Source organism: Balaenoptera physalus (assembly GCF_965194825.1).
Source record: "Balaenoptera physalus genome assembly, chromosome: 1".
In the NCBI taxonomy this organism is placed as follows: domain Eukaryota; kingdom Metazoa; phylum Chordata; class Mammalia; order Artiodactyla; family Balaenopteridae; genus Balaenoptera; species Balaenoptera physalus.
The window spans coordinates 150,883,245-150,910,450 of record NC_138882.1 but is presented as its reverse complement, the minus strand read 5'-3'; the positions used below and the strand labels follow the sequence as shown (position 1 = coordinate 150,910,450).

Here is a 27,206-nt window from a genome sequence, read left to right as displayed (position 1 = left end):
AAAAAAATTTTTTGTGTAATTATGAAAGCGACTTTTTTTTTTGTCTCCCAATTTACTTAAAAAAAAAATTCTTGAAATAATTTCAAAACTACAGAAAAGTTGCAACACAGTACAAAGACCTTCCTTTTGCCTTTCACCCAGATTCCTTAATTGTTAATATTTTACACTTAATGGAAAGATTTGTGTCAACTTTAAGATAGTGGTTTCTTCCAGAAACGGAAGGAAGGGAATGAAGGGCGAAAGGTGTAAGGAGACTTGAACTTTACAGTGTTTTATTATTTTATGTGTAATGGCAAAATGTGAACTTTTTTTCAGTATAAATAGTGAGTTACTCTACCTTTTTATGTGTTTAAAGTTTTAAAAAATTCTTCAAACAAGAAAGGGTTTGAGTTTTACCATCTAGGAAGTAGGGAGCTGTTGAAGTGTGCTTTTTATTGTTGAAATAAATATCTCTTTATGACTTCTCTGCTCTCTGTCCTTGCCTATGAATTAAGATACTTAAGTGAGCTATAAGGTTGATTCACCTCAGCATCGTTTTTCTTTTCTTCCCCTCCTTACTGCCTCTCAGTGCTAAGTGCCCAGTGGTGTCTGACATGGTAAGATTAAAACTTGCACTTTTCCTAATAGATGTAACCCTCTTCCTGATTTGCAGTAAGCAGGAGCTGCTTTTAAGCAATTACCCATCATTTGGGGCCATCACATATATTGTGCTTTGGTTCAGGTCATAATCAATAATTCATATGTCAATAGGAGCCCCATTAGCTCAGGTGAAGGCAGATGTCTTTCTAATGAAAATGTTCCATTTTCCAAATGACTTTTCTTTTTCTCAGAGAGTTGTGGTTATAGAAGACATAAAAAGATGGAAAACTATGTTGGAGCTTCCTAATCAAACCAAAGAGAATCTAGTTGAAGCCTTACGAGAATTAAAGAAGAAAATACCCTCCAAGGAAGTGTTAAAATCAACAAGGATAGGTATGTTCCTTCCGAATTTTATAAGTGCTTATATTTTATCTCCTTCTTTCTCCTTTCCTCCCTCGCTCAGACATTATCTATCATATCAGTGCTTCTCAAACTATCTGTGGTGAGAGATCATTGTTTAAAAAATTCTCCATTGGTTGCAGACTAATACTTTTAAAATATAATAAAAATTACCAGAAAAATGAAATTAAAATATACAAAATGTAAGCCCTACTTTTAAAAAAAATTATACTCAACAAATGTAGAAGTACTTTGTCAAACTGCTATAGAAGTTTTAAATGCTTACTTCAGTTTCTGTACTTACTGCATGAACTTGTAACTAGCATGATCTGTGGATAACGTTTTGAGTGTCCTTGATGCTAGGTGTGCAAAAATGAAGAAGACATGATTTGTGACCTCAAGGAACTTAGGGTTTGGTGGAGAAACAAGCAGGTAGACAAATGGGAGTAGTAAAATAGTATAGGTTAAAAATAAAAGCATATAAATAATGTCCATGGTACCATTCTGATCTGTACAAGGTATATGCTGGCACAGAGGACAGAGTAGTCTTACATCTGGGGAATTCAGAAAAGGCTCCATAGAAGAGGCGACATTTCACTTAAATCTTGGCTTTTCCGTCTTGAGTAGAAATAACTTCCAAAGCATGGTTTGTAAAAACAAAATAATAGCAACATTTGCTGCTACATCATTTATTACAGCATTGGAGATATTTTAAGAGGTAAGTCAGGAACTACGTTGAATTACCATTTTAGTACAGTACACAACTGTGAATAATATGCGAGGGAGGACCAACATGTGTTCCTCAAGCTGCTCCCAAGTCCCCAGGGAGTCCAGGGTAGTCGTTCACAGCTGCTGTTCTTGCCCTCACCAGTGCAGCCATTGCCTTCTCTGCCTCCCCTTGACCTCTTGTTCATGAGAAGCAGGAGAGAAAGCAGCTTCAGACTGGCGCTAACAGCTGGCAAGAGCTGTGTGAAATTCCCCCGAGGTTCCCCCAAGAGTCTGGAGAGTTGCACCCCTGTAATATAAACCAGAATCTGAGAAAATTAGATGCTTAAAGAACATAAAACCCTATCATTATAGCCAAGGAGAGTCTCCCATCTGCTGCTAGATTTTCTCTTTATAGGTTGTGGTCACTAGAGGGCAATAAGACCATTCATATGAGCAGATAAGGTATTTCCACCAGTAGAGGGTACTAGTGGTTAATATTTTATGACATGTATACATGTACATATGTGTATGTATATGTTCATATTTAAGCACACCACAAATACCACTTACAATCAGATCTTAAATATCAACATAATAGTCTGGAATTGTCCTACAAATACAGAACAGATGATAATTTTTAAAAAATCATTTCTCTTTGTCCTTTGAGTACCATTGTGAATATGCTTTCAAGAATGGGTGTGTCTGATGTTCAGAGATTTCAATTCAAGAATCATAATGAAACCACAACAAGGGAGTATAACTTAAGAGGAGCTGGAAACCATCCAACTTTTGAGTCTTGACCCTATCCCAAGCCTTGCCATAACCTGAGGTTGTGTGGAATATACAGGTTCCTTGGTCAGTTGCTAGCCTGAAGATTCATTTGGATCATTGCCTGAGAATGTTTACATTCTTCCACCTTTAGCCTCCTGCCTGTCCCTATCCTGTGGGCTGTAAGGGACAAATATTTACTGAGTACCTTCTTTGTGCTAGGAACTATGCTGGCATAATGATGAAGGAGACAGATACTGTCCCACCTTTTTGGAGCCTGCAGTCTAGTGGAAGGACAGGCAATTTAACAAGACTTTATCATACAATGCAATGAGTGCTCTGATGATGAGAAGTTAGCCCAAGGAGTATATGTGTTGGGAGTAGAAAAGATGTTAAAGAATGTGTCAGGCCTGGGTATATCACGTGAGCTGTACAGAGGGCTGGAGGTGGGAGAGAGCACGGTACATTGCAAAAACTAAAAGAAGTTTTGTTTACTTGAAATGTAATAAGCTGGAGACAGAGTCTGGACCAGATGGAGAAGACTCTTTGTAAGCCATTCAAAACTGTTTGGTCTTAGCATGCGTATTAGTTACCTGTCCCTGTGTAAAAATTATGCCCAAATTTAGCAGCTTAAGTGTCTGTTATCTCACACAGGTTTTCTGAAGGTCAGGAATCAGGGAGCTGCTTATCTGGGTGCTTCTGGCTCATGGTCTTTTAAGAGGTTATAGTCGAACTGTTGGCTGGGACTGTAGTCATCTGAAAGCTTGACCAGGACTTGAAGATCTGCTCCTAACTGCTCACTTATGGGATTGCTGGTAGGAGGCCTCAGTTTCTCATCACCTGGGCCTCCCCATAGGGCTGCTCATGACATGGCAGCTGACTTTCCCCAGAATAAGTGATCCAAGAGAGAATAACCAAGATGGAAACCATAGTGTCTTTTATCATCTAATCTTGGAAGTAACATACCAACACTTCTATTATATTCTGTTGATCACACAGACCAACCTGGGTACAGTTGGGAGACAACTACACATGGGTTATGAATACGAAGAGGTGAGGATCATTGGGGGCTATCTTGTAGACAGGCTATCACAGCATGTATTTCTTTTAATTTAACCTAGATATATTCTACTTCTGAACCTGCAGATTTATGTTCATTTGTAGAAGTTTTACAGCCATTATCTCTTCAAAAGCATGTCTCCTTTATTCTCTCTATTTCTTTGTTCTGGGATTCTACAATTAGAAATTTGTTAGATCTTTTATTTTCCATGCCCCTTAGCTCATATGTCTCCTTGTCTCTCAAAAAATTCTGGGCAGTTTCTTTAGTGTCCCACTATTGTGGGACATCCAAGAGGAAATGTCCAACAGAATGTTGGATGTACAAGGCTAAAGCTAAGGAGGGACAGTAAATATATACTTGAGAGTCATCATCAGCATATAGTTAGAAACTGAGGCAGTTGCCCAGGGAGAGTATGTAGGAAAAGCAAAGAGCCAAGTCCCAAATCCTGAAGCACATCAATATATGAGGCTCACAGGAAATGGAGAAGGTGTGTGCGGGGAAATGGGAGAGAACGCTGTCACGGAATGGGAAGGAGGGCTTCTGAGAGGGGATTCGTCAGCAGTGTCCATCGTTGTCAAAGGGCCAAAGAAGCTAATTCTAAAAATTGCACATTGGATTTTACAAAGTAAGGTCATTAATGATTTTGGTAAGGACAGTTTCAAAGGCAAGGTTAAGGGCAGAAGCTTGAGGAGTGAGGAGGAGGTAAGGAAATGAACTGTGAAAATAGACAACTCTTTCAAGAAGTTTGGTATTGAAAGGAAAGAGAGAGGTGGCAATATCAGAAAGGAATGTGGAATTGAAGAAAGTTCTAATTTTTAAAATAGGAGAGAACCTAACCTGTTGAGTGACAGGTTCGTAGGGAGACCTTATCAGGGAAAATGGACCAGACTTTGTAAGGATTGACTGTGGAGATGAGGATGCCATGATGCCTCTCATTTTGTTGTCACCCACACCCCCTTTACTGGCTCTTTATTTCTACCTTCGGATACACTTAAATCTTCTCCTTTAATTGTCTGCCATCTTTTCCAGATACCTCGTTTCACTTCTTCCTTTTATAACCAAATTCCTTTAAATATGATTAATAATCACAACTCCCATTTCTGCCCCTTACCCTCCTTCATTAAATTATTTCCATGCTGGCTTCTCCCACAAACACTATTCTTCTCTCTAAGGACACAAGTTATTTCATTCTATCCAAATCCAGTAGTCTTGTCTCAGTTCTCATCTTCCCAGAACCATGAACTTGAGACCATTGATTACTCTCTTTTCTGTCAGTATGAATGACACTGAACTTGTTGCCAATTCTTTATCTATTTTTTAAAGGTTTATTTCCTTCAAGCCCTTATCTGAGTTTGTAATTACTTATTTAATTATTTACTGAGTTATTTTTTGTTTACTGTATAGTAACTCTATGCCAGCAAGACCATGCAATATATTTTATTCACCAATGCATTTCAAGCATTAGTGTGGCATATAGCAGATGCTCAGGATATGTTCATCAAATTAATGAAAATGACAGGATCAAACAAGATTTTCTCCATGGCGCTTTCTAGCTTTCTGTATTCCTGTTTCTTGCCTTTCTCTGTTTCCTCCGTCTTTGTCCCCTGTCCTCTCACAGGAGGTACTTTTCCAGAAAGCTCAGACCTCAGTCTTTGGCTGCTGCTTTAGAGCACTTAGCCAGAGAGGCCGTCCACTTCTCCAGCTTAACTGAGGCCTTAATTCAGACAACTCCTGGGTATGCATCTCCTGTCCTGATCCATTTCTGAATCTTAGATTTTTAGAAATACAGTTCCAATTTACATTGCTACCATTTTCTTAAAATCTTACTAATTTACTGGGTAAAAATAGCATCTTGTTTTCATTTGCTGTATAGAATGGATTGTTTTCTATTTGTTTATTGGCACTTTGTCCTTTTTTTGTGAATTGTTTGTGTTCTTTGTCCATTTACTGTTGAGATCTTATAGTTTTTGTTTTCTGTTTCTGAACTTTATAAATGTCAATATCATAAACATTTAAATCCGTTTAGCTACCTCAGTTTATAAACACGGAAATTCAGATTCAGAGAGATGAAGTGACTTATCCAGGGCCATATAGTGAGTTAGCACCAGAGATGTAATGAGAACCCAGGTCTCTTGGGGCAGTGTTCTTTCTTGGTTAGCAGACTGCCATTGTGCCCTGAATCCCAGCCATATGTGCCTTTATTTTACTGGACCATCTCTATGGGTTCTGCCATCTGCTCAAGCTCACCTCTTTTAAATCAGAATTTAGTGCCTTTTCTTGTGTACTTCAAATGGGAGTTTTCTCCTAGTATTTTCGTTTTAGTCAGTGTTTGCTCTGACATAAACTCTTTAGGTGCAAATGTCCAGCAGGCAGTTGGAGATGTAGGACTGAAGCTCAGATGAGAGATCTAGACTAAAAATATGTATTTGGAAGACATTCGCCTGGAAGCATTTGCTTAAAATCACTTAAGTGGATGAATTCTCTGAGTAAAAGAAAAGATTAAAGGGCTGAAGGATTGAGCTGGGGAGAATATCCGTGGCAGGGAAATGGGAGGAGGAAGAGGAGCCGGTGAAGAGGCAAGAGTGTAATTAGAGAGCGGAAGAGAGCCAGGGCTGTGCAGTGACACGCGGGCTGAGGAGGAGAGTGTTTTGAGAGGCAGGGGAAGTGAGTAACCTCACTGCTCTCAAGTGGTCTGGGGAGTTGAGGGCCAGCTGGGCAAAAGCCTTTGGATCTGGCACCCAATGGGGCCTCTGTGACCGAATACCTTTATTATAAAGGAAACCAGTGGGCGTGGGTATTGAGTAAATGGCTGATGAGGCAGTGGAGTTAGACCTTGCACTCAACCTGGTAGGCAAGCATGCCCCACTTCTGCAATACTGTAGATATAAATATTCTGGGAGAAGTTTTAAGTCCATCATATTGATCTGATTTTCATTTATAATTGATTAACAACAAAAAAACCTTGTACTTACAAAGTGCTTTCACATCTACGACTTCATTTGATCCATATAACAATTCTATAAGGTAAATATTATTATTTCCTCATTTTACAAATGAGAACACTGATTTCCTCATTTTACAAATGAGAACACTGAGGCTTAGAGAGTTTACAGTAACTTGCCCCAGGTCGGGAAACCAAATAATAAGCGACAAAACTAAGGTGGACTTATGCCATGTCATGCCACCTCCTGAAACCCAAAGATGCACCCTTGTCCATGGCAAGCTCTTACTTGTCTTTTAAGACCCAGATGAAACATAATCTTCTTGGTGAAGCTAAAAATGTTTGTTGAATGAATAAATGAGTTAGTGAGTGAGTGAATGAATGGGTATGTGATTGACTTGCCCAAGTTCATGGGATAAGTTAGTGGCAAGGAACTTTCAAATGGCCTTCTGTTCTTAGGTTGTCCCATAGATTCAGCAATCCTGAACTGCTGATAAGCTCCTGTATTCATTATCTATGAATAGTGCCATAACAAATTGCCAGAAAATTAGTGGTTTAAAAAACACAGATTTATTATCTTACATTTCTATAGGTTAGAAGTTCAGTACAGGTCTCAGTGAGCTAAAATCAAGGTGTTGGCAGGGCTACATTCCTTTCTGGAGACTCTAAGGGAGAATCTGTTTCCTTGCCTTTTCCAGTTTCTAGAAGCCACCTGCATTCTGTGGCTTGTGATTCTCTTCCTCCATCTCCAGAGGTGGCAATGGTGGGTCGAATTCTTTTCACACCTCATCTCTCTGACCCGCTCTTCTGTCTCTTCTGCCTTTAAGGACTCATGGGATTAGATTGGGCCCGCCTAGGTAATCCAGGCTCATCTCTCCATCTCGGGGTCCTTAACCTGAATCACATCTGCAAAGTCCCTTTTTCCATGGAAGGTAACATATTCACAGGTTCTGAGGATTAGGGCATGGATGTCTTTAGGGACTATTATTTTGCCTACCACAGCCCTCCAATTACTCTGTGCTCTTTCAGGTTCTATGCTTTTGTTCACTCTACTGCTTGTCAAGACTCAGGACGAGAATTGCCTCTTTCATGGTATTCCCTGGCCCGTTTGCCACCCAAATTGACTCCTCTGTCCTTTTGGCCCTCCCTTGGTTTCCCCCTTCAATACTATCTTAGGACCTGTAACACTTTGGTGCACTGTTTTTGTTCAGGTGTCTTCTCCTGTGCTTAGACCTACCTGGAGCTCCTTGAGTAAAGGGCTGTGTCTTGTTCAACATTCTATCCCGAGGTCTAGCACAGGGCCTGGTACTTACTAAGTATTTGATAATGTTTGTTAAATGAGCAAAAGACCACTTCCTGCAGGGAATTTGTCTTAACAATGTGCTGGGATGCAGAAGCCCCGTACTCTTAAACCCAGGGGACTTGACCTAGATCATAAGACCAGCCAGTGGCACTGCTTGCTTTAACATAAACTTCATGGAGCAAATAATGACTTTTTGCAGATCATTAACTTCCTCGATGTAGCTACTGACCAGCTTGTGACCTTGGGGAGAGGTCATGGAGCCTCATTTTTTCCATCTGAATCAGGAGGAGGTAGGACTGTGTGATCACTGGAGGCAACAGTATAGGGTTAATACGTGAGCTCTGCAGCCAAACTGCCTGCATTTGAAACTTGGCCCTGCTTCTTACTTGCCATGTCCTGCACAAGTTCCTTAACCTCTTAGTTCCTTAGTTCTTTACCTGTTAAACGGGGAATCATTATAGCACCTACCTCGTAGGGTGTTCTGAGAATTCCTTGACTTAAAGGTAAAGCATTCAGTGCAGTGGCTGTCATTATTGTTATCATGAAATTCCCTTTTTCATTTAAAGTTTGTCATTTTGTCTTGTTTTTTATAGAAGAGTGTTCCCTAGGCCTCCTCTTTCCTCTTTTCCTGCCCCAGACTCAGTGCCTTCCCTGCTGTTACTCTTCCTTCTGTCACCCTCTTGCTTGCAAAGCTTGCATCCCCCAGGTCTCCTCATAGCCCCTGCCCTTCTTGGAGTGGTTTCCCTGGTGTTGGGAGAGCCTCCTGACCAGTCCAGGTGGGGCTCCTGTGGGAGTATCTGTGAGGTGTACTGCCCCCTGCAGGCCAAGAGCAGTGATTCCCTTGCCCTGGCCTGAGAGTCGAAGACTTCTGCCCTTTGGCTCTTCTGATTTAGGAATATCAAGAAGGTGAACAACATTATCTCAACAGAACTTTATTAGACACTCTCTGTGTGCCAGTCCCTAATAACAGAGAGGGACAGGGTGTTGGGGCGTTAAGTATGCAGGCTCTGGGGTCAGGCTGCTGTGCTCAGATCCTGGCTTCCATGCTTACTAGCTGTGAAGCCCTGGGCAAGTTGCTTGGCTGAGCTTCTTTGTAAAAAGAGATATAATAATAGTATTTACTTCATTGTGTAATTATAAAAAATTAAATGATATAATTCCTATAAAATCTGGAGTAGTAAGCAGGAAGGATTCTTAGCAATGGGTAAGAATTAGAAACTTTTCATTCAGTTCTTTACAGTATAGTTCCATTATTTTGTTTGCAGTTGTGTGATTTTCCCAATCAACTGCATCCATATTCAAATGTTAGTACAAAGCCAATTTGAAAGCCAAATGTAAACTTTTTTTTCTTTGTAATATAACTGTTTGATTCAGTTCAGCAAACATTTCTTGATTGTTTTGTGGTAAGGCACTATGCTGGGAGCTGGGAATGTATCTTGGAGTAAGGAGTAAGGTATGGGGTTCTGCCCCCAAGATGTTTATGTCAAGTTTAGAGGGAAAAGTGGGCATTTAAACCTTCTAGGCAGAGGGAGCAGTGTGAGCTAAGCACAGAAATGTAAGAAGGCCAGACAGCCTGACCCTATCAAGGACACGCCAACTGCTTTCTATGGCTAGAACTTAGCACCTGGAGGCCAAAGGGGTAGGAGGGCTGGGACTGAGGAGAGGAAGGAAAGAGAGATATGGTGAGAGGTATGGCCAAAGAGGTTCCAGGTCATCGAGGGCTTGAATCTATACTTAGAAATTAATTTGAGGACAGAGGAGAGAGCCATTGAAGGGCTTCTGGTAAGGGAATGATGTGATCAAATTGTGTTTTTAAAAGGTTAATTTGACTTTAATATAGAGGATGCATTGGAGAAGGCCACTCTGGGGACAAAGATTGATTAGTAAGTCATTGCAGTAGACCTGTGGAGAGGTGATGAGGACCTGAATCAGGGCAGCAGGGAGAATAAAGAGGGACGTGAGGAAAAGGAAAAGATGCAAGAAATGTTAAGGAGCCTAGGGACTTCCCTGGCGGTCCAGTGGTTAAGGCTTCGTCTTCCAATGCAGGGGGTGCGGGTTTGATCCCTGGTGGGGGAGCTAAGATCCCACATGCCTTGGGGCCAAAAAACCAAAACATGAAACAGAAACAGTATTGTAACAAAGTCAATAAAGACTTTAAAAATGGTGCACATCAAAAAAAAAAATCTTAAAAAAAAAAATGTTAAGGAGCCTAAAATAATGGGTGAATGCTAGTGCCATGTGTGACAAGAAATACAGGAGGAGGGACTGAGGGGGATAATAATGAGTTCCATTTTCCATTTTAGAAGTGTTGAGCTAGAGGTGCTTGCAAAATAAGCAGGTAGAGATGTCCAGTAGGGGACTAGATATTTGGGTATTGTGCTCAGTGAGAGCCTTTAGGCTAGAGATACGTATTTGGGAGTCATCTGCTTGCAGATGGTAGTTGGACCACAGGAGTGGGTAAGATTACTCAGGGAAAACAGGTGAAGAAAGAAGAGAAGAGGCCAAGGCCAATGTCCCAGCTGGGGTTCACAGGTAATTAAAGGTTGGGCAAGGCATATACAGCCAGCAGAAGAGATGGAGAAGGAAGAGGAGAATCAGTAACAGGTGGTATCTCAAAAAGCAATGGAAGGGCTTCCCTGGTGGCGCAGTGGTTGAGAATCTGCTTGCCAATGCAGGGAACACGGGTTCGAGCCCTGGTCTGGGAAGATCCCACATGCCGCGGAGCGAGTGGGCCCGTGAGCCACAATTACTGAGCCTGAGCATCTGGAGCCTGTCCCCTGCAACAAGAGAGGCTGCGATAGTGAGAGGCCCGCGCACCGCGATGAAGAGTGGCCCCCGCTTGCCACAACTAGAGAAAGCCCTCGCACAGAAACGAAGACCCAACACAGCCATAAATAAATAAATTTAAAAAAAAAAAAGAAAATTCTTAAAAAAAAAAAAAAGCAATGGAAGAGACTATTTCAGAAGGAAAAAAGCAGCAGTGTCAGATGCCACAGAGGTATCAAGTAATGTCACGATGGAAAAGGTCCATTGGATTCGACAAGAAGAAGGACTCTCTGTGGAACTTGTGCATCTTCATTTCTTGTATATAAAGGTGGATCAACGGTGCCTGTCTTGGGGAGAGAAAAGGATAAGGTGGGGAACACATGAAGGGAAGGATCTCTATTCCAAAGAAACCTGAATGCACTTCTAGTATAGCATATCCCGTGCTGTTAGGATTGCTTACAGGTTGAGCCAGCCCATGAGATTGTGAGCTGGACTGCATAGATACATACAGTCCCACTGCTCAGAGGAGACCCTTGTTAATAATTTCATTATAAATTCTTTTAGACTCTTTTTCTCTGTGTATAAACAAATATATGTGTTTGTTTATGTATATATACACAAATGTAATTTTAAAAATAAATATTGGCTTATACTGTGCGTGCTCTTCTGAGAACCTGAGTAAAGTAATCATCTTTCCATGTTACTACACGTAGAGCTATTGCAGTCTTTAATGGCTGCCAAGTATTCATTGTTTGAATGGACTATAATTCATTTAACAAATTGGACCCTTAATGGTGAGCTTGTAGGTTGTTTTTAACTTTTTGCTGCTGTACACAGTACTGTAATGAATATTTTTATACATGAATCTTCTTTGCACACTTTGGCAGGGTGAGTGTAGGTTAAATTCCAGGGGCTATGTCTCATTCATGTCTGTATCCTCAGCACCAGGCATTAAGTAGGTGCTCTGTAAAAGTATTAAAATGCCCTGAATTTAGGTCTTTGAGGTCCTGCAGTATCTCATTTACCTTTCTGTTTTTACCATCCACAACAGTGACCAACAGCACAAAAAATTGTTTTCTGAATGAATAATCTCAAGGATATGGAGAACTCCAGCCAGAAAAGGAAAGTGTTGAGTAGTGACTTCAGCTTTAAGTGGCATATGTTTCAGAAGCACCTCACTAAGCATCGCTAGCTAGGAAGCACCTTGAGATATTTCTAATGAGGGCTCTGCATTCCTCCCCTTCGCCTTCCTCCTTGTGATGAGTGTTGATGTACTTCTTTCCCTGGTCAGTAGAAAGACTAGATAAAAATTCTTGGGAGGTAATTGGATAGAGAGAGAAGTTAAAGAATCTTGTCTTCCCTTCAAAGTTACCTCCAGCATGCTCTTCACAGAACCTTTAAAGCAGGGACAGTTTCTTGTTCAGCCCTGCATGACTAGTACCTAGGGTACCCAGTACAGAGAGTAGGCCTTCAGTTGACATGTGAGGAGTAAATAAATCAAGCAAGTGTTGAGCTATGCAGTTGGTGTCACCTGAGAAATTTTCTAAATGTTTTGACCATTTTCCCAAAATTGAATTCTTTTCCATTTCCTTTTGTTCATTGATGCCTCTTTTATTGTATATTAATTTTTATATACAATACGGTTTGTTCCTGAGCTTAATTATTTATTTATTTATTTATTTATTTATGGCCGCATTGGGTCTTTGTTGCTACGCACGGGCTTTCTCTAGTTGTGGCGATCAGAGACTGCTCTTCGTTGCAGTGCGCAGGCCTCTCATTGCGGTGGCTTCTCTTGTTGTAGAGCACGGGCTCTAGGCGTGCAGGCTTCAGTAGTTGCGGCACGTGGGCTCAGTAGTTGTGGTGCACGGGCTTAGTTGCTCTGCGGTATGTGGGATCTTCCCGGACCAGGGCTCGAACCCATGTCCCCTGCATTGGCAGGTGGATTCTTAATCACTGCACCACCAGGGAAGTCCCCTGAGCTTCACTTTTTATTCCACAGATCTATCCATCTGTTTTTTTGGTGCCAGTCCATATAATTTTAGTTGCTTTATAATATGTTCCAATAGTGTATAAGGCTAGTTATACCTCATAATACATAAGAGTATTTTTTGCTATTACCCATTTGTTTTTCTAAAATAAGTCTAAAGCTATTTGGATGTATTCTAATAAAAGCAGCCTACTGAGATTTTTTAAATTGTAATTACATTAAACCTACAAATTAATTTCTGTATTGACATCTCTGTACTGGTCTTTCCATCATATAATATGGTATATTTTCCCCTTTCATTCATATTTTCTGTTATATATTTTAGTAAAAACATATGTATTTCCTCATCTGGGTTTCTCATTCCCCAACATTTACCAAACACCCACTCTCCCGACCCCCTCTCCTGCCCCTGTTTTCTGCTGGAGATACAAAGATTAACGTGTCACAGCTCTTGCCCTCAAGGAGCTCTCTTTGGTGGGCAAGAGAGATAACTGATCAGATAATTACAACTAATTGTAATAGTTATTGTGATGAACAGGAGCATGAGGTGCTAAGGAAGCACAGAGGAGAGGTACCAGCCAAGACTGGGGGTTATTATATTAAGGAAGACTTCCTGGAGAAGGGGACTCCTGAACTGAGTCTTAAAGGCAGAATGTAAGTTAACCAGATGAAGAGAGAAGAAGGAATATTCCAGGCAGACAAAATGCTCATTGGAGTATATGTTCAAAAGTAAAGAGGTGAGAAAAATATTGAAGTGTCTTAGGAGCTGCAAGTAGCTAGAGTATCAGATGACAGTGGGGTAATAGCTGGAAATGAAGCTAGAAGGTAGATGGGAAGGTGGCAGATTGTGAAGGTACTTGTGTGACTAGATAAGAATTTGGATATAGGATTGAAAGATTTAAGTGGTGGAGTGTAATGGTCAGATTAATGTTTTAAAAAGTATCCCTGAAAGAGAAAATAATAAAGTTAAATAAAGGCCACTCTGGCTGCAGCGTGCAAGGTGGCATTAAGGGTTCCAGACTTTGGCTGAGAGGACAGTCAGGCTGCTGGAGTCATCTGGAGGCAACATGCCCTAAGGCAAGGTCAGTGGTGATGGGGATGGAGTTTGAGTGGTTCCAGAGCTATTAAGGAGATAGGCACATACACAAGCTGCACATGGGCATGCAACCCCCTCTTGTTAATGAGCTGCTAAGTGGTTTATGGTTTTTACTAGTTTAAGCATGATTTTCCCCCTATTATACTCTGACTGTTTATTGCTGACATAAAAAAGCTATTGATTTTTTTTTTTAAAGTATACCTATCTTATATTCTAACATTTTTTGAACTTTAATTCTAAATGTTTACTTGATTTCTTTGGCTTTTCTATGTGTTTATTTTTATCTAAGTACTTTTGCATATGATATTTTTTGACCCTTTCCTCTTTTTCCATTTTTATTATGAAAATCTCAAACATTCACAGAAATAAAGAGAATAGTACAAACCCCCATAGGCCTTTCACCTACATTCAGTAACTATTAAGGTTTGGTCGCATTCACTTTATCTTTCCCTTTTTTGTGTTTTTGTGCTGTTACTGAAGTATTTTAAAGCAGAAGCTCAGACCTTTTGTCATTTCAGCTCTACATACTTCAGTATGCATCTCTAAAAAATATGGATGTTTTCTTACATAGCTACAATGCCATCATCATGCTCAACAAAATCAACGATAATTCTTTGATATAATTTAATAACCAGTGTATATTCGTATTTCTTGTTTATCTCAAAATATATTTTAATTAGTTTATTCCAATCAGGATTTGGATCACACATCACATTTGATAGTTTGGACTCAAAAGACTCTTTTATTTATTTATTTTTTTTTAAAAAACTGGAGCTGAGTAGTGGCTGCCCTTTTTTATTTATTTATTTATTTATTTATTTATTTATTTATGGCTGTGTTGGGTCTTCATTTCTGTGTGAGGGCTTTCTCTAGTTGCGGCGAGCGGGGGCCACTCTTCATCGCAGTGCGCAGGCCTCTCACTGTTGCGGCCTCTCCAGTTGCGGAGCACAGGCTCCAGACGCGCAGGCTCAGTAGTTGTGGCTCACGGGCTTAGTTGCTCCGTGGCATGTGGGATCTTCCCAGACCAGGACTTGAACCCGTGTCCCCTGCATTGGCAGGCGGATTCTTAACCACTGCGCCACCAGGGAAGCCCTCAAAAGACTCTTTTAATCTTTAGCAATCCATAACCTTACTCCCTTTTTTTTAAAGCGCCATTGATGATTGAATGTTGTCCTGTAGAATGTCCCACATTCTGGATTTGTCTCTTAGGCTATAATTTAACTTATTCCTCTGTCTCATATTTTCTATAAGCTGGAGGTTAGCTTTGAATGACTAGTTACTAGGGTTATGGTTCATCTTTTCCTTGGGAGGAGGGTGCAAGACTACTTCATAGGTAGGGCTGTGAAGTACTACCTCTATCTGATAGTGCCACTCTTAGGGATGCTAAGATTGATCAGTGGAGATGATGACACCTCACCTTTCCATTGTACATTTCCCCATCAACTTTTCATTGACTGATTTCATCCACTGTTGATTGTCACCTGAATGAATTATTTCATCATGGGCCACAAAATTTTTTAAAATTCTGTCAATTTTATCACATTTATTAGCTGAATAAAGAACATTCTGTGAATAACTAGGACTGTTTGGTTGTCCTGAAATATAATATGTACTGAAAAGACAAGATAAATGCTTAATTCATTTTCTTTTATTGCAATTTTTGGATTAAGGAGTTGGTACCTTAGGTGTTCCATTTTAAGTATCTATTGATCGTGCTTCTGTTTTATGACTTATTTCATTGGCTAGCCCAGTGATTCTCCCCCAGTGATTATCTTGTTATCTCAGCCTTTGAGAAACAAGTCTTCATTTGCACAAGAGCCTTTACATCCTTAGGTGTGTGAATGACTTGCTAAGTGCCACACATTAGTCCTTCCAGTTCTGTACTTTTCAGAAGAATACAGAACAATCTTTTCTTTGGTTTCTGTTCTCTTGTTCCAGGTCACACTGTGAACAAGATGCGTCAACACTCAGATTCAGAAGTGGCTTGTCTTGCCAGAGAAGTTTACACTGAGTGGAGAACTTTCATTGAAAAACACGTGGATAGACCTTCTATAGAAGTCCGAAGTGATTCCAAAACCGAGACATTTAGGAAAAACGCCCAGAAATTACTCTCGGAAGCCTTGGAATTGGAGGTAATGTCCTGGTTGGAATGTGATGACTAGGTACTCTGGGTTAAATGACCTTCATATTTTCATAATGAACTTTCATGGTCTTAAGTGCTATGGCTTTATTCTAACTTTTTTTTAAAAGATTCTGGATTTGTAAACATTCTGGGGGACAGTATTGTATAAAGAGTGCAGGCTCTGGAACTAGCAAGACATGGATTAAAACCCTGGCTCTAGTATGTGCTGGTTGTGACACCTTAGGCAAATCTCTTAACATTTCAGAGACTTGATTTTTTATCTGTGAAATGAAGATTATAATTCCTAACCTAAGATTATTGGAAAGATTAAATGAACCATATATACAAAAGAATAGGATAGTGCCTGGTGGTTAGAAGTCACTTAATGAATGTTGGTTCCTTCCCATTTAAAATTCTTACCCTAACAAATACCATATGATATCACTTATATAAGGAATCAAAATATGACACAAATGAACATATTTACAAAACAGAAACAGACCCACAGACACAGAAAGCAAACTTATGGTTACCAAAGGGGAAAGGGGTTAGGGGAGGGATAATTAGAAGTTTGGGATTAGCAGATAAAAACTACTATATACAAAATAAATAAACAGCAAGGTCCTACTGTATAGCACAGGGAACTATATTCAATATCCTGTAATAAACCATAATGGAAAAGAATATGAAAAAGAATATATATACACACATATATATATGTGTGTGTATATATATATAAAACTGAATCAGTTTTCTGTACACCAGAAACTAACACAGCATTGTAAATCAACTCTACTTCAATAAAAATAAATAAATAAAATTCTTTCCCTTTCCACTGAAGCAAAAATTCTGAGATGGACTCTGTTACGGAATATCAATGGCAAAATAAATAGCTGTCTTTTGAAAAGACTGTACTCCATTTTTGGTCAGCACTCATACCTTTAGTTCTAATGCATATAGTCAATTGCGCAATCCCTATCATCTTCATGACCAACAGTTAGATGGTGTTAGCGGTTTGAGGTACACATGCTGGAAGAATTTTTGCTCATTAGCAATAATATTAATCATCATCATCAAATAAATCTTATAGGTCAATTAATATTCTGGAAAAATCAGACATACAACATCCATATTTTTTCCTCTTCTCAGGGTATCCCTAATAATGTAGCCTTAAAGAATAACTTAATATTATTAACAAAAGAAGCAATTCAGAAGTCTGATTTAAATACTAGATCTGTCACTGCATTCTCTGAAAAAATATTTTAACCTTTCTATCTCTATTATGTATCCACAAAAGAAAGGCAAATGGGCTTGTGGTATATTATTTACTTTTTAAAAATAAAGTTTTGGGTTTTTTAATACAAACTTACGATAGAAAATGAAAAAATATGGAAAGGAAAAATAAGATCACCATTGAACCTACCATCCAGACATAGTCTTGTTAACATTTTGGTGCATTTCCTGTTTGGTAAATTATTGTAGCTCTTTCTTTTTTTTTTTAATAAACTTATTTATTTATTTATATTTTTGGCTGCGCGCGGGCTTTCTCTAGTTGCAGTGAGCGGGGGCTACTCTTCGTTTCGGTGCGCGGGCTTCTCATTGTGGTGGCTTCTCTTGTTGCGGAGCATGGGCTCTAGGCACGCGGGCTTCAGTAGTTGTGGCACGTGGGCTCAGTAGTTGTGGCTTGCGGGCTCTAGAGCGCGGGCTCAGTAGTTGTGGCACACGGGCTTAGTTGCTCCGTGGCATGTGGGATCTCCTGGACCAGGGCTCAAACCCGTGTCCCCTGCATTGGCAGGTGGATTCTTAACCACTGCACCACCGGGGAAGTCCCTGTAGCTCTTTCAATGAATACTGGGCAAGTTATGATTATCCCAGACTTATTAAGAGCCAGTTATGTACCAACTGTTCCATAAGATATTTTTATTGATTATTTAAATAACGTTGCAGAAAATTGACAATTATTCACATTTATGTTGTATTTTTAATCTTGATCAATATCAGTTAGTGTCATTTTGTATATACTTTTCTATATATTTCTATTCTTATATTTATAATTTTTAATGTCCATTTGATGGTTCAGTGAATTAATATACTGTAAGTTTGCTTAACTTTTCCTAAGAAAGTATTAATATGAATATTAAGCCCTTGGAAGAGAGGAAAAAAAATATAAAGGTTGTAAGTCTAATTTTCTGGAGTATCGATTAGCCAACAAGACTCGCTATTTGATGTTTTAAAAGAAGTTTATTTTTTAAATAAACCAAAATTATTGCAGAAACATAGAGTGTGGGTATATAATATGTAGTTAATGTGGTGGTAAATACCAGTTCCCTGTGGTATCTTTTTAAGTAAATGATAATAACGAAGCTATGCTTGTAAGGATTAATGAGCAGTTTGCCTGCTATATTAAACTCAATAATAATTATCCTTTTAGTTTATCCATTAATTATCCTTTAACTGGCACATCAAGTGGTAAGCACTCAAGTGTTACAAAGCAAAGTTAAAAAAGTGTGATACATTCGTTAGTGCTTTCCAGTGTAATTGGAAAAAATATCAGATTAAGCATAGTTGAATGGTTTTGTTCCCAAAGAGTAAATTTTGAAAATTAAAAATGTGCGTCTTAGCCATCTTCCTTGGCCGAAGAAAATCAATCTGTTTTCCCTGCATAAACAACATTTTATAGTATTTTCTTATCAGTTTGGTATGTCAGAAAATATAAATACAGACACTTTTTACATAAAGTTAACTCTTAGCACCCATCATCATCTGAAACATTTTCATATTAGGGCAAATCAGTGAACCATCTAATCCAGTATCTGGTCTTTGACAGTATCCAATGTTGAGTGCATTCAAATCAGACATCAGATCTCCATAAATGTACTTTATCAGGCAGTAGTAAACCATTGGGTAAGTTATTGGCCCAATAACTAAAAAGCTTTTGCAATTTGATCTTAGCATGTGTTTTTTCAAATCCACTCATTACATTTTTATAGAAAATAATGTTTCTGTTATTTGTTTGGTCTTATCCTTTAGTAGTGAAAGCCACAGATAAAGAATATACACACACAGCCCAAAAGTGCATCTCTTTATTACTCTACAGATCTTGCTTTCCAGATTCATGGATTGTTTCCTTGTTCTTGGAATAAAGGAATAGATGAATAAAAACTCCATTGTTGAGACCCACACTCCATTCCCCTTTACTTTCTCCCTTCCAGATCGTCTTTGTTCTTCCCTGTCTTTTAGATCTTTCCTCATATGAACGTCCCCTGTGGTGTCATTCTCTTACTTCCCCTTCCTCATTATCCACTCTCCTTCCTACCTCACGGCCTGTGATCATTTTCCTATTATGTCATTTTAAAAAAATGAATCTGATTCTCAAAGTGAGCCTGTTATCGTTAAGAGTTATGAAACACTGGCTGGTTGGCCCAGTTGGTTGTCAGATGGTGCTAATGAGATCCAGGTCAGGGGTACATCCCCATATGGGACTGTTAGTTTTTTTTTGTTTAATGGCCTCAGACTGTACCTCTGGCTTTGACCAACTCTTTAATAAATGTATTCAACTGGTCAAAAAGGAGTGTGGGTATATATGTACAAATCCAATCATGCTATTGGAAAACTCATACAAAGTTTGCTTCTAGTGGATATTCAATTCACCAAATGTTTAGTTCTACTACTACTAGTGCCAGAGGAGAATGCAAACATGAATGAGTTGCAGTCCTTATCCTAAGAAAGCTTACTGTCTCCTGACTAAGAGCCTGTAAATGACTGACTAAATACGAGGCAGGATGAAATATGTCTGAAATAGTGTTACTAGCAAGTGGTATAAACACACAAAGGACAGAACAATGAAATCTGATGGGGAAATCTGGGAAGGTTTCATGAAAAAGACAGCACTTGAACTGGCCTTTGAAAGAGTGGTTGGATTTTGCTAACTAGAAAATACATATAAAATAGAAACATATTTCATATTTCATATGCTATGTATAGGATGTTACTGAAAGAGCAGAAAAGGAGGGAGGTATATGTGGGGAAAGAGGAAATTCATTTCACAAATATTTACTGAGCACTTAATATGTGCCAGTACCTATGCTACTAGGCATGGGGAGTTTAGAAGTGGATCCAAAATGGTACCAGCCCTGGAGGGGCTCACAATCTTCTGAGGGAAGTAGGCAAATGAGTAGTTACAATACAGTGTGGGAAGTTCTGCACTTAAGGTAAACACATGAAGAAGAGCTTCTTCCCTTGTTTTTAAAGAGCTTACAGATGTGGCAAACATCACTAATTGATTATGGCACCATTTCTTCTGAGTTCAGAATCCTTGACAAAAGACAGCTCTGGGTGGATGTGTTTTATATCTTCACCCAGCTATTGCCAGTTTGTCCAGGATTGGACAACTGAATACCACATACTCAACTCACAGGTACAAATAGATAAGGAAGGCAAATCAGATTCTCTGTCTCTGGGAAATTGAACTAGGAAATACCAAGAAGCAACAGTGGGAGTTTTGAAACAGAAGGGATATTGGAGGAGTTATGAGGAAGCAGAAGCTATGGGTAGAGATGTGTAGAATAGGGGGAGAGAATAAGGCAGTTAGAATTGATAGTCAGTAAAAAAAAGCAAATGTAGAGGAACAAAAACATGTGAAAAAGAGACCAGGCAAATCATGAGAGACACAGAGAAAGGATATGGTCCATAAATAAATCCCTAGGTTTCTTACAGCATTCTCGTTCCCATTCATACACATGTATCTCATAGTAAATCCCCTTTTTCTCAAGGTCTCAGTAAGGCTCTGGTCCTTTCACCCAAAAGGGCTTACCTAAATTATCAGATTAGAACCCATTGGGAAGGACTCTCAACTTGGGTAGGTTTGGATTATCCAAAGGCAGTTATAAGGTAGGCATTCTTCACTTTGTTCAATGAACATGTTATACACAAGGATGCATGATGAATCATTTTCCCTTATGGTATACATTTTAATATTACAAATGTTTTTCTTCATTTCTTCATTCCGATTGGCCTTCATTTAACAAGAAGCATGCATGAGAATTGATAGCTACTTGCTTCTTATTCCCATCACATTGCTGGTATAGCACCTATCCTGCTGCCCCTTGGTTTTCTGTGTACATGCCTCTCCTTTCTAGGTTGTGACTTCTTAGAGGGTAGGGGGTCAGGTGTTTTCTGCTTGGGTGTCTCTAATACCTAGATCAGACCATACTCAGAGTAGCGACTTAGTAACTATTTGCTGAATGAAGTATGAATAAGTATCCAGTTCTGTGAATTTCAAGGCACTCTCAAGGTTCTTTTTTTATATATACTACAGTTTGATGGAATGGCCATGACTTATTTTTGCAAATGCACACATACCCTTCTTCCCCTAACAACCACTCCCCTCAAAAAAAGAAAATTAAAAAAAAAAAGCCTTTTTTCTTGCCTGTCATATTAAGTGAATCTCTAAACAGTCAGTGACTAACCATCCTCACACTGGGACGAGGAACCCTCATTGGGGTGAGGAGCCTCTTTTGCAAACGTTGCTGGACAAATGCTGGGCAGACGGCCAGCCACCCTTATAGCCTTGTAAAGTAGTCTGGTACCCGGGATGCCGCAGGCTGGGGGCTAGTTCAGTGCCCACCAAGGAGGCCATGAAAAGCTCGAGGAGTCTGGGTTCTGGAGAGCCATGGCACCACGTCCACTCACTCCAGCACCAGCCTTGGAGATAATCAGTCAGTCATCAGGACCCCAAACTTCCCTGAACACCTTTTGTCTGTTACACCTAGGCAGATGTCTGGACCTGGATATTCATTCTCTCTCTCCCTTTCTCTCTCTCTCTCTCAGTCCTGTTCTGTTCCCTGCGTGGTCCTCATTTCTTCCAGGTTTCTTTATTATATTCATTTTGGTCTGCTGGTCTCTCTCTTTTGTTAGGACACTTATCAAATGTCTGGTGATCCTTTCTTTATTTTGGTGCATTTTTTCCTTAAACTTTTCCTTTTTAAAATATAAGTATAGTACATATATGGAAAAGCACACAAAAGATATATGTACAGCCCACTGAATTCATCACCAAGCAAGTGCCTGCCTCACCTGGCCTGATCCTACTCATTCTCCAGGTCTCACGTCAAATGCCATTCCCTCCTGAGGCCAGGAGCTGCCCTCCTGGGTCAGGTCCCTTTGCTGCAGCTCTGTGCCCCAGAACTGGCTCCTGTCCTCTTTCCCAGCCCTCGGTACACTTGCAATCCCTGCTTCTATCTGTCTCCAGCCAACCCGTGCTCCCTGTGGAGTCAAGAGCTATGTTGACATTGTTCACTGCTCTTTCCTCAGCCCAGGCACATAGTGCTGAGTAAGTTTGAATGTGTGGTAGGGTAGGGAGGGAAAGAGTGAAGGGAAAAAAGCAAGTGAGAGAGAAATTTGTTTCCTGTTTTCAAGGAACTCACTCTCAGGGAAGACAAACTCAAAAAAATAGATCATTATAATATGTTATGAAAATGACTAAGGGAAGCTCGGGACACTGGCAGCCCCAAGGGGAACTTTCAGTCCTTTAAACTAGGATTTGCTTTTTTTGCTTTTTGTTTTTTAGCTAAGCTTTGACATACAAATAGGAATGAGTTTCCTAGGGAAATTGCGCCTTGCTGAGGAAACGTGTACCTGTGCAGAGGCGTAGAGGTGTGTAAAAGCAGCTGAGGTTGTTCAGGCTGGGCCAGGGTCAGGACCAGGGAGGCGAATAGTGAGCGATGCGCCTGGAAAGGAACGAAGTGAGGGGGTCCCTGACCAGCAACCCAGTCTGGCCTGGATCCGGATCATGTGGGCAAAAGTCTCAGACCTGTCCTGCTGTCATTAGGCCTGTGACTTCAGCAGGGCTTGGGCCTGAGCCAGACCACCCCAGAATTGCCACAGGTCCTATCCTCTAGGCCCCTTTCTGCTTAGCTGATCCTGCAGAGGTCTCTCCAGACTCAGCTGGTCTCTCAGAAGGTTAAGGGGGCAGTGAGTATGGTGAAAGGGAAGAAACATGGGTGTTGGAGTCGGGGGCTCCGAGTCAGAGTCCTAACTCTGCCTCTTAATAGTTGTAAGATCTGGAGCATTCCTTTACCTTTGAACCTGTTTCCTCATCTATAAAATGAGATAATAGGACTTGTGAGCAGTAAATGTGAAAAATGATTTATAAACTGCTTTACACACATATTAGAATCCAGACCCAGTGTTTTTAAAATACTGTAAGGGGTTAAAAGGCACTTAAAAAACAAACAAACAAAAAGGTATAAACTGTTATACTGATTTATTATCCTTGATCTTCGTTTCCTGGTTGGTAAAGTACAGGGCCCAGGGCCCAGAACCCATTGCTTGGTTCAAGCCAGTTTCCTGTTATAATGGCAAATATTACCACCCGGCAGGGGTTGTGAATGAGGTCCCTGTCACAAAGCACATGGCCTTGTTCCTTAATTGCCAGGGTGGAATTAATTTGCTCTTCCTGTTTCTTTTGTGACAGGAAGTAGATGTCCTTGAATTTCAGTTGATTAATGGAGGCCTCTGAGCAAAGTGCTCCAGCCTCTCTTGCTTTTAATCCTTATGCAATGCAAGACCCTAATTTGATAATTTTGCTGTTTTTTTAGATGGATCACCTACTGGTTGAAAATATTGAACGGGAAACGTTTCATCTCTGCTCCCGCCTCATTAATGGGCCATACCGGCGGACAGTGAGAGCCCTGGTCTTCACATTAAAGCATCGAGCTGAAATCCGGGCTCAGGTGAAGAACGGCACGCTGCCAGTCGGCACGTTTGTACAGACCCACAAAAAGTGACCTGAGGATGGTTCCAACCCTGGGCTGGGCAGAAAGGAAAATGGGCCTTTCTCTGCCATTCAAAGACTCTTTTGAGTTTGGGCGATGGCTGATGCTGGCGGTGCTGAATTTTCCCATGGTGCCATTCCTTCAGACAGAGGATACAGAGAGCCCCGGGAGACAGACCTGCAGGAAATGCTTCATTAGCTGGAGTGCGCTGGTGCTGCCTAACAGGATGTGCGCTCGCTGTCGCTAGGAAGCGCAGTACGGTTGCCATCACCCAACACAGTGAAAGGGTGACGGATTCCACTGTGAATATGCCAGGGACACCTCTAAACTTCCCCCGTGTCAGGCAGATGAAATTACTGCTTTATTTTGCCACCCTGCAGGTAACTGAAACTCAATTACCGCAGCTGCTCACTCGGTTCCATCCCCCTGAGTTTAGATAGCTCCAGTGCCTCTCAGAACTCCCCTGTCTGTTCTCTTTGCTCTACCCCAGGGGTGAGCCTGCCGGAGCCCGCCAACTACCCCTTCTTTCCAGAACTCACTTATCTGAACGTTTCAGCTCTCCCTGGAAGACCTTCTGCGTTGGTCTCCAGAGCCCCCGTGCTGAGGCTTCTAATGAGGAACTGGCCTGAAGCATCCCCACACCTTGGGGTTGATTTGAATATGTTGGCTCTCTTGGTTTAGGGCTCTGTAGAAGATACATAATGAAATTGCTCTTGAAATGAATTACTGTAGGAGAAAAATTATATACATATGTATTTTCAAATGAAATACCCATATATAGACTTGCTTGAACAATTATGTAAGTGATATTTGCTTTTTTAAAAAAGGAATAATAAACTGGGGCTTTTTTGTCCCTAAAACCAAAGGTATGGCTTGTTCACTGAAAAGTGTTTTGGGTTGAGAAAGAGTATAGTTGGTGAAAATAAAGAATGATTGGACAGGAATTTGAGGGAGATAACAAGACCCAAAGAAGGTTTTTTAGGTTAGGGGAGCCTGGAGCATGTTTGTAATCTGAAAAGAAGGAGCCAGTAGAAAGGGAGAGATTTAGGGAATTCTCTGGCAGTCCAGCGGTTGGGACTCTGTGCTTCCACTGCTGGGGGCCCGGGTTCGATCCCTGGTCGGGCAACTAAGATCCTGCAAGCCTCACAGCGCAGCCAAAAAAAAAAAGGGAGAGATTTAAAATCCAGAAAAAGAAGAGATGGATTAAAAAGGAAGGACACCCTCTCTCTCACACTCACACACACACTCACCTTTTTTCTGACACTCTTTTGACAGTAAGTTGCATACATCACAGATCTTTACCCCAAATGACCAATAAACAAGAAATGATGCTTAGGGACTTCTCTGGTGGCACAGTGGATAAGACTCCGCTCTCCCAATGCAGGGGGCCTGGGTTTAATCCCTGGTCAGGGAACTAGGTCCCACATGCATGCTGCAACTAAGAGTTCACATGCCACAACTAAGGAGCCAGTGAGCCGCAACTAAGGAGCCTGCCTGCTGCAACTAAGACCCGGTGCAACCAAATAAATAAATAAATATTAAAAAAAAGAAAAAGAAATGATGCTTAACCTCAAAAATATTCAAGAAAATGCAAAATAAAGCAATAATACAATGCCATTTTTCACCGATAAAACTGGAAAACATTTTAAATTAGGACACAGGGAGGGGGAAGGGTAAGCTGGGATGAAGTGAGAGAGTAGCACTGACATAGTATATGTGTCATAGTATATATACTACCAAATGTAAAATAGATAGCTAGTGGGAAGCAGCTGCATAGCACAGGGAGATCAGCTCGGTGCTTTGTGGCCACCTAGAGGGGTGGGATAGGGAGGGTGGGTGGGAGACGCAAGAGGGAGGTGATATGGGTATATATGTATACATATAGCTGATTCACTTTATTATACAGCAAAAACTAACACAACATTGTAAAGCAATTATACTCCAATAAAGATGTTAAAAAAAAATAAAATGCCAACTTCTGGTGAAGATGTGGGGAAATGGTCACTTTTATACACTGATGGTGGGAATATGAATTACCACATCCTTCTTGGAAAATAATCTGCTGATATTTACAAATATTTAAACATATATGTACATTGACCCAGCAGAAAGTTTTCCTAAAGAAACACATAATACATACAAGGATGTTTTGTGCAGCATTATTTGTGTGTGGGGAAGACTGACAATGAATAGTCATTAAAAAGGAGGGGACTTCCCTGGTGGCGCAGTGGATAAGAATCCACCTGCCAATGCAGGGGACACGGGTTCGATCCCTGGTCCGAGGAAAATCCCACATGCCGCGGAGCAACTGGGTCCGCGTGCCACAACTACTGAAGCCCGTGCGCCTAGAGCCCATGCTCTGCAACAAGAGAAGCCACCGCAATAAGCTCGCGCACTGCAACGAAGAGTAGCCCCTGCTCGCCACAACTAGAGAAAGCCTGCGCACAGCAACGAAGACCCAATGCAGCCAAAAATTAATTAATTAATTAATTTTAAAAAAAGAATGAATGACTTCTGTATCCATTGACCTGAAGGGTTGACCAAGATGTATTATTAAGTGAAAAAATTTATAGAGAAATGTCTTTAATAAGAACCCACTTTTATAAAAAGGAAACAAACAAATCCTATATATGAATGTATGTCTTTGTACAGGATTATATGAGCACAGAGAAATGTATGAAACGATAATATATCAGGTCATTTCCATTGGCTGTCTTAGGGAGGAGAGGGGAGTCTAGAAGATGGCATGAGAGGAGATAGGAGATGGGGAAGAAAAAAGTCTGTAGCAAGATGAAATCTGCCAATGTAATGATGTTGAATATACTCGTATGATTTTGTGTGTTATTTATGTTTATATTGTTGTTCTTTTAATGGATTAAGCTTATCAGAGATTTATTTGAGAAATTTAAAAGAAGAAGCAAGGACAGAAAGGAAGGAACTAACATTGTCTACCTTCTAAGTGCTAGATACTTTTCCTAAGATAATTTATTAGCATTTACATTGATCTTTATATAGTTTTTTAAAAAATCCTGTTGAATCATCTCATTGTATTCGTAGGTACTGTTTTAGTTTTTTAGATTTCTTCTTTTATTCAGCAGCCATTTGCTGAGCACCCTTCCATGGAGCCTTGTGGATACCTAGCAGGAGCTACCGATGAGACCCTGAGGCTCACCAAGCAGAAGTATCTTGTTCAGTTTCCCACTGCTGGTAACTATGGGGGCTGGAATAATAATTGCTCAGCACTGTGCTAGACATTTTAAAAAATACCCAATTAAAGGTGAGAAAAGTGAGGCTCAACAGTGGTTTAGTAACTTCCTCAAGGTCACACGGATAGTGAATAGCAGATCTAAGATTCAAAACCCAGGCCTGTGCTCAACATCACTAATCATTAGAGAAATGCAAATCAAAACTACAATGAGGTTTCATTAGGTCCCATTTGTTTGTTTTTATTTCCATTTCTCTAGGAGCTGGGTCAGAAAGGATCTTGCTGTGATTTATGTCATCGAGTGTTCTGCCTATGTTTTCCTCTAAGAGTTTGATGGTGTCTGGCCTTACATTTAGATCTTTAATCCATTTCTTTTTGTAGTGAGGTGGATGGACCTAGAGACTGTCATACAGAGTGAAGTAAGTCAGAAAGAAAAACAAATACCGTATGGTAACACATATACATGGAATCTTAAAAAAAAAAAAAAAAAATGGTCA

General features: G+C 40.3%; 1 protein-coding gene across 3 annotated transcripts in view; it reads left to right on the top strand.

The window, feature by feature from the left end:
- Window positions 1-25,992, top strand: part of TCEANC2 (transcription elongation factor A N-terminal and central domain containing 2) — a 38,982-nt gene extending 12,990 nt beyond the window's left edge. For all 3 annotated transcript variants that reach the window (XM_082430885.1, XM_082430884.1, XM_082430883.1), the window contains 3 exons: window positions 831-972; window positions 15,546-15,739; window positions 23,328-25,992. In XM_082430885.1, the coding sequence (XP_082287011.1) occupies window positions 831-972; window positions 15,546-15,739; window positions 23,328-23,516 (525 nt within the window). In that variant the 3' untranslated portion in view covers window positions 23,517-25,992. The remainder of the gene's footprint in view (window positions 1-830; window positions 973-15,545; window positions 15,740-23,327) is intronic.
- The last annotated feature ends 1,214 nt before the right edge of the window (window positions 25,993-27,206 follow it).